The sequence below is a fragment of the Pyrgilauda ruficollis genome, unplaced genomic scaffold (assembly GCF_017590135.1).
Source record: "Pyrgilauda ruficollis isolate IOZ18807 unplaced genomic scaffold, ASM1759013v1 scaffold16, whole genome shotgun sequence".
NCBI lineage: Eukaryota > Metazoa > Chordata > Aves > Passeriformes > Passeridae > Pyrgilauda > Pyrgilauda ruficollis.
This window is the reverse complement of record NW_024514764.1, coordinates 7,608,309-7,616,257: the sequence shown is the minus strand read 5'-3', so window position 1 is coordinate 7,616,257 and position 7,949 is coordinate 7,608,309. Positions and strand designations below refer to the sequence as shown.

Below are 7,949 nucleotides of genomic sequence, written 5' to 3'. Positions count from 1 at the left end.
ATTTTCTCCTGGAACGGAAGAACCCTCAGATCAACAGCCAGGAAAACATCCTTTGAAAGATGCCCTTCAGACACTACTTCCAAAATGAGGGTGTGTAAAACTTTCCCAGTTGTAATACAAGGTATGTGATTGAGGAGCTTTCCACGTATCATGAAAAGCAAAAAATACGCCATAAGTGTAATGTGCAGACATTGAACTGTCTGTACTGGTTACACAGTTTTGTTTAACTGCTTCTGGAACCTTTGCTGTGATGGCTCTGGTTTGCTTGGTGCAATTGCAGGCAGGTGTGCTGGCAGGTGCTGGTGTTTTGCTAAAGAGACTTTGTAAATACCAACAGCTATGAGAGGAATGCTCATCCCAAGGTGCAGTTTTGTCTCACATGAGAAATGCAATGTATCTTTTGAAGAAAGCATTTATTCTACTATAGAATCATAAAATCATAGAAGGGCCTGGGTTGGAAGGGACCTTAAAGACCACCTAGTTCCAACCACCCTGTCACTGGCAGGGTCACCTTCTGCCAGCCCAGTTTGCTCAGAGCCCAATGCAGCCTGGCCTGGAGCACTTCCAGGGACAGTTTACTGCTGTGAAGACGGATGGAAAGGCCGAGCTGGGGTCCTGGCATTCACTGTCTCTGATCTGTGGGCATTCCGGGTGCCTGGCTGTCCACATTCCCTGCAGGGTGAATTAACTCTGCTGCTGTCATGGTTATTCCTCATAGTATCTTCTACAGACAACTGGAGGAAAGAAAACCCTCACATTTAAGGAACAATTGTTGTCTTTGGAATTGTCTGAAAATCCAGCGTGTGGTTGCTGGGGCAGAGGATGGTTGGTGGTGTGGGGATCGGCCTCTTCTCCCGGAACCCAGTGGTAGGACAAGGGGATGTCTTAAACTGTGCCCGGGGCGGTTTATGTTGGATGTTGGGAATGATTTCTTCACAGAGAGGGTGGAATGAGACGCTGGAGTGGGCTGTCCATTGGATGGTGCAGTCACGGTCCCTGGAGGCAGTTAATGACAGGCTGGACGTGGTCCTCAGTGCCATGGACAGCTGCCACGGTGGGGTTCGGATACAGCTTGGATTCGATGATCTCAGAGGTGTTTTCCAACCTCAATAATTCAGCGATTTGTAAATTTGTGGCTTTATAACTGTAATCATTTCATACCACAACTTAAGGATGCCCCGCAGCGGCGGGGGAATCTCTGCAGGGTAACCGCGTTAAAACCGTCAGGCGGGGCGGCTGAGGCCGGGCGTGTTTCCGCCAGCCCCGGGGCCGTTCCCAAGCCCGGGTCGTGCCCGGCCGCGGTCCGTGCCGCTGAGGCCGGGCGTGTTCCCGTCAGCCCCGGGGCCGTTCCCGAGCCCGGGTCGTGCCCGGCCGCGGGCCGTGCCGCTGAGGCCGGGCGTGTTTCCGCCAGCCCCGGGACCGTCCCCGAGCCCGGGTCGTGCCCCGCCGCCCGACCCGGCCCGGCCCGGCCCGGCCCGGCGCGGCCTGCGGAGGGAGCGCGGAGCCGCCTCCGGGCCCGGGCCCCGCGCCCGCCGAGATGCCGCTGCTGGTTAACGGAGCGCGGGTGGACCTGGCCCGGCCCACGGGGGACATGATCCGCGCCCACCCGCACCTCGAGGTGAGGGAAGCGGGAAGGGGCCGCGCGGGGCCCGCCCTGCCGGAGTCCCCGGGGGGAGCCGCGGGTGGCGGAGCGGGGCGGCCTCGGGTTGAAGCGGCCCGGGGCAGGGGCGGCCCCGACCCCGACCCCGCGCGTTCCCCGCGCTCTGACAGCCCAGAGCCGCGGGGTGACGGAACAGAAATAAATCGGTGTCGGCGGAGGGGCTCGGCCGTGCCGGTGGGGGTTCCCCGGCGGGGCCGCGCGGGCACTTTCTGCGTGAAATGACAAAAACTGGCGATAAAAAGGAAAGGTGGGCACTCTGAGGAAGGTGCTGACCTTGCTTCCAGGGTATAAATGTTAAAATCTTAGCGGCCGTGCCAGGAATGTGAGCAGAAAGAGCTGCTTGGGGAGCTGTTTCCCATCAGAAGGTGTTTCTTTACAGACCCTGAGATTATGCAGAAAACCAGGGCAAATTTGATAAAGCTGTGAAGTGTTTTTGAGCCCAGAATGGAAATTGACTTTGTCCCCAGCAGGTCTGTGAGGAAGCACTGCAGTAGTCATAGCCCAGGAATCCAGGTTTTCCACACACCAATCCAGCTAATAAACAACAGTATTTTGATAAATGCAAAATAAATATTCTGAAATGTGGCAGTAGAAGACTGAAACTTCTATATTTCAAGTTTCCTGTTCTGATTAAACTTCCAAAATAAGTTCTGGTATTATCTAATGTAATCTTTTCCCAGTTGAAAGCTTTTTATTGTACCTCCATTTTATGGTCCATATAACAGGGAAAGGTGTTTTGTGTCTCTCTGGAATGATGTGATTTAATGATTAACTAGGTCAGTGTCAGGAAAGCAAAAAACTTTCAAAATTCACAATACTTTGTCATAAAAAACACGCATGTTTCTCTCTGACCTTAGTCCCTTTGCTTTTCAGAGGTGATGTTTCTGTGGAGTAACGGATACACCTGAGAATTCAGCCACTGTAGTATCTGTTATCATTTGCAGTATTTGTTATCATTTGTCTTTAGGAAAAGGCAAAACTTCTGAGAAGTCAGCCAGCTCAGATTGTGGAACCCAAAGGCCTTCTCTATGTCCAGCAGAGAGAGTTTGCAGTGACTACCCCTAAAGATGGTGTGTAGGAACATAAACATTTCTTCTTGTACTGAAGCAGTGTTTGTGAGAGCTGAGTTCTTACAGTCTTTTCCTCCTTTAAAATAGGTTCTGTTTCCATTCTTGGATCAGATGATGCCACTACCTGCCACATAGTTGTGCTCCGACACACAGGTATCTCTAGAGGACCTTCAGAGCAAAGTCTGAACCCCTGAAATAAGGAATTAATGGAGGTTTATGTGGCATTAGTGAAATAAACTGCAGTTACATTAATACAAACCTGAATCCCCAAAAGTCACGTAAGGTGTTAACTAAAGACTCGCTCAGAGCTGGTGCGTTTAGTGTGAGAGGTTCCACGTCTCCTTGCTCCGTGAGCAGATTTTAACTTGCTCTGCTCCTGTGGCCGGTGGCATTGCAGCCCTGGGCTGTGTCCAGCAGAGCAGTTTCAGGTGTAGAATTTGTGGAAAGATCCTCACTGTGTGCCTGGATTTCTGACATTAGAGATGTTGCTGTTCTGTTAAGAGGGCAGTTGTGCTGATTTAATAATGGCCCATGCAGAGGGTGCTGCCTCGCCCCGCTCACGTCCCTGCTGGAGGCTGCTGTGCCGAGGGGAGCGAGGCAGTGGCGGGGCAGCTCTCCCTGCAGCACTGGGGACTGCCACGGTTGGTGGCACTGTCACCGAGTCCCTGTTGTGTGCCCTCCCCAGGCAGCGGAGCCACGTGCCTGACCCACTGCGACGGCTCGGACACCGAGGCCGAGGTGTCGCTCATCATGAGCTCGGTGAAGGCCTTCTCTAACTCCTCAGGCTGTGGCAGGTCAGCTCTGCTCCCTTCTTGTTCTGCTTCTCTCAAAGGTTACTGCAGCTCGTGTGGAGGGGAGCTGTGAGGGGATTGTGCTGGGTTCAGACAAGGGAATCGTGCAGGAAACGCCTCTTGATCAGCAGCCGCATGCAAAGTGAAAATCACTTCTTGATGATGATTTTGGGGGTATTTTTAGCAGTCGTTTAAAGCACGGTTCTGTTCTGAAGAGTGTCTCTGTAAAATGCCACCATGAGCTTTGTGTTTGCTGTTTCCCATTTAACTTTGTTCCAGATTTGCAAAATTTTCCATGTAACTGGTTTTTGGTTTCCATTATATTTTTCCCTTCAGAGTGTTTGTAAATTCTTTTCAGCATCTGATAATCTTATCAGGGAATTTTGTAAGTCCACATTATTAAAAAAAAAAAGGTGTGGAGGATAGGAAAGTGGATAAAAAGCTCTAAAACAGAATTTAGTAGACAAGCTTCTTTTGGATGTAGAGGGTTTTACCCGTGTAGTTTGGTAAGAGCAAAAGCTATCAAAATCTTAAGTTCACAAACTAAGATTCATGATTTGTAAGGACTTTACATAGACACTGCTTAGAGAAGAACCCTGCTGCATGGTCCAGAGTAGTTGTGAGGAGGTCATGGGAACAAAAATCTTCAAGGTTAATTAACTGAAAGATGGTTACAAAGTTCAGTCCAAACCAGAGGTGCCAGAGATACCCCTGGGATAGAATTGCATGTATTAAATGCCTCTTCAAGCTTGTTCCTGTGCCACTTCCTGGGTGATCCCTGAAGTTTTCAGAATGGAATTATCATAACTTGCTCTGTAATGTAAACCAGCTTGGTGCATGTGATTGTAATAAGTGAGGCTTCTCTAATGATTGCTTTGCAATTTGGGCTGGGGATTATTTTGTAAAGCTATTCATTTTGAGATGTCTTTTTAATTGCTGTTTCCTGTTATTCCATCTCTGTTAGGCTGGAAGTGCACCTAGTTGGAGGTTTCAATGATGATAGGCAGTTATCACAAAAACTTACTAATCAGCTTCTTAGTAAGTTCACGTTTTTTCGACTCTCATGTCCCAAAAAAAAAAAAAAAAGGTTCTGGCTGGATTTGGGTGGTTTGTTTGTAGTGTGAGTCCCCAGTCATTTACTGGAAAGAAGTGTGGATTCACATGAAGGGTCTTTGCCTGAGAACTTGGTGTGGAGAGGGGCTGGACTGCTGGGGCTTGCCCATGGTCAGTGCCTGGGCCACAGGGTCCGACCCTGTCACTTCTCACACTTGGCTGAGTTGGGAGCACTTCAGCTGGGCTTTGATTCCTGCTCATCTTCTTGGGATCATGGGCAAGTGTTGTCACTCTCCCAGTCTGTACATGTGGATGATTCATCAGTTACCATTCAGTTCATACCTTAATGTGATGAGGTAAAATTTAATTATTGTTTGGAATTGTCTAATAAAAAATGTCAGGTTTGTTTATAAAATCCATAGTGAGAGGAGTGATGGCAGTGCTTCTTCACTAACAATTGGAAGTGTAAAGTACCTGCTTACCTGGGAGTGCTCTGGGTTGTGCTAAGCACTTTCCCACTTCTGGAGAGGCCTCTGCCCCACTGGAATGGGGAGGGGGCAGGGATGGGGCAGGTGTCAGGATTGGAGGGAGGTGTTTGAGGGGGTAAACAAAAAAGGAAAACCAAAGACCCTGGGATGCAGCCTTGTGGCTATGACACCTGAGGGTGTTTTGTGTAATGTGAGTTCTGTGCAGAACAGAGTATTTTGGTTAACTTACTTTAACCTTCTGATTTTCATGCATCAAGGTACAATTTGAATCAGTAATGCTGTATTGCTATCAGAACTTAAAAGGGGTTTTTTTTTTCTGGTGTTTGAGATGATGAAATGCAGAACTAATTTACAGTTGATGAAAGACTGGGTTTGTTCACTATCTATGTAACATTTTAGGAAAAAAACATTTGAATATAACCTGCTAAATGTATAGCAGATTAGAGCAGAGCTGATGTGATGCCAGGGCTAAGCCAGTGTCAGTAGGAGTAAGTGGCAGAGCACTTTCTTAGCAGATTTTTGCTGTTACAAATGGCCCGTCTCTGTAAATTCCTGTTAGTTTGAAGCAAATGTGCAGAACCCTGTTTGCAGTGTTGCCCTACCTGGAGCAGGGGTTTAGGGTGTGCCCCTCACCCCCAGGGCAGTGCCCTGCCCCCACTCACTGACATTTTTGCTGTCCTTGTCATCACAGGAGCGTTCGACCTCCAGCCAGAGGATGTTCATTTAGTAACTTTCTGTGTAACAGGTAAGAAAATGTTCCCTTGGGTTTGGAAGTACCTTTCCTGAAAAAAAAGGGCAGGGAACTTCTCAGACATGGCTTTTTCTCTGTCCTGCAAGAAAGAACAGCACAAGTCCTCCGTACTGCTGTATGATTTCCAGTTTTACTGCTGGTGTGTGTGTGCTGATGTCAGAGAGCCAATGCAGGGGACATTTGCTCCTTACCAAGTGCTGCTGCACTGCAACTGACTCATAGTCATGGCCAGGTTATTTTGGCACATTTATCCCAAGGAACAGTCTCTGTACCTGTGCATATCTGACAGTTGAGAAGGGCACTCCTGGACCTTTGTTCTGCTGGGCTGCAGTAAATTGTCCTTGCAGAAGCAGGGGGCTGGAGCTGCTGTTCTGGTAGGAGACAGCTCCAAGTCCCACGTGTCTTGTTACTGACCTCTGCCTTTTCCATATTTCATTTAGGCTTCCTTGGTTTTTTCTGTCTTATGCAACATCAGATCTCTTGCTCTTCAATTACATATAATTAAATAAATGCTGCTCAGACTAAAATCCAAAACCCTACAAGTTTGACTTCTTTTTCTTCATTACAGAACTAAATGACAGAGAAGAACAGGATATTCACTTTCCAATAATTTATGGAATAGGTGAGTTAAATTAGAATTGAATTTTCTTTTGGTCACTGGATTGCTTTTCAGATTCCAATAGTAAATGGACTGCTTTTAATGAATGAGAAAAATCCACCCTAAAAGCTGCACACTGCTGTCAGAGGCATAGGCAGAAATGCTTTTCTTGTGGTGCCACAGCTGGGGAGAGGCACACATGAAGAGGCCGTGTACAAATTCAAATAGATTTTTTTCCTTTAACTGCACTAAATTTATGCTTAGAATTTAATCTTCTCTTTGATTACTCAGTGTTTTTTCTAATTAGTTCACTCATCTCTGGAATATTGAAATGCCGCCAAAGGAAATGAAGTAGAAATGTACTGTCACAAGCTTGGGGTCTGAGAAATAAAAATGTGTGATGGGTTCAACAGTTCTGCAACACAGTTTTGTTAGGTACATGGTCATTGTAAAGAAGTGCCTCGCAACAATTCATTTTTACTGTATTTAATCTCTATTTCTACCAGCTGTGAATGTTAAAACAGCAGAGATTTTCCCTGCAACCTTCCCAGTAAAAGGGCCGGATGAGGATCTGCGTTCAGCCCACATTTTAACAGGAGCACCAGTGAGTAAAAGGGATGGAGAAAATGGCAAGGGGAGGCCAGTTAGGGGCAATGAAACATCCAGAGTTTGAGGAAAGCATCCTTTGGTAGCTCTCTGGGTTTGTTGTCACCATTTCATGCTGTGTTTGGTGGAGTAGCTGGGGGTGTCAGTGCCGTTGGTGGGAAGCAGGGCTGGCCTGGCCAGGCCAGACTGAGGGCAACTCTCCTTGTCTGGGACAGCCCTGGCTGCCTGTGCAGCCTCCCTGTGTTCTTACAGCTGACCAACATCTACGATGCGAAAACAGAACAGCTCCGGATTGGGCCTTATTTCTGGGGGCCTTTCCCACATGTGGATTTCTGGCTGGAACAAGACGATGCACAGATTTTACAGGTACCTGAAACTAACTGCTTTGGGTTTTTTTACCTTCTAGCTGAGTAGAGAGAGGGGTGTTACAGTATGTCAAAACTTTTCCCTGTGCACTGATGTCCCTGGGAGGGTGGGGAATATCCTAGAGGGACAGGATAATGAGAACATTGTATCCTGAATGTCAAGCAGCTCTTGCTCTCATCTTCTTTTTCAGAACCTTTCCACGTCACCCCTGGCTGAGCCCCCCCACTTTGTTTCCCACATTAGATCTACACTGACATTTCTAAAAGAACATCCATTTCCATCTCGGTCCCTGTTTCCTGACAGGAAGCCTCGAATCTACAAAAAAAATGAAGAAGGGTTGTGGGAACAGGTTTGCTCTGACAAAATCTAACCTGGAACCCACCCCCACAATTGCTTTAAGGAAATACAATCTCACAGGAAGAGCAATTTGTTGCAAAGAGCATATTGCTGGTCACAAATACCATTGTTCCTGTGCTTTTCAAAATAAAATATTTTGATAGAAGTAACTTGCTTTTTCTGCATTACTAATGTAGAAATCAGGGTTTCTTTGAAGTAAGAATTTGGGT

General features: G+C 47.4%; 1 protein-coding gene across 4 annotated transcripts; it reads left to right on the top strand.

Annotated features, from left to right (window-relative positions):
• The first annotated feature begins 1,448 nt into the window (after positions 1–1,448).
• On the top strand, positions 1,449–7,889 carry NTAN1 (N-terminal asparagine amidase). 4 transcript variants are annotated; one of them, XM_041462685.1, is made up of 10 exons: positions 1,449–1,618; positions 2,628–2,730; positions 2,818–2,883; positions 3,416–3,524; positions 4,486–4,559; positions 5,754–5,807; positions 6,382–6,435; positions 6,918–7,015; positions 7,270–7,383; positions 7,574–7,889. In XM_041462685.1, the coding sequence occupies exons 1-10, from the start codon at positions 1,538–1,540 to the stop codon at positions 7,751–7,753; spliced, it is 933 nt and encodes a 310-aa protein (XP_041318619.1). In that variant the 5' UTR covers positions 1,449–1,537; the 3' UTR covers positions 7,754–7,889. The 4 variants fall into 4 exon arrangements, with proteins under 4 accessions (XP_041318619.1, XP_041318621.1, XP_041318620.1 ...); XM_041462687.1 differs by having other exon boundaries at positions 7,251–7,383; positions 7,574–7,739; XM_041462686.1 differs by having other exon boundaries at positions 7,233–7,383; positions 7,574–7,739.
• The last annotated feature ends 60 nt before the right edge of the window (positions 7,890–7,949 follow it).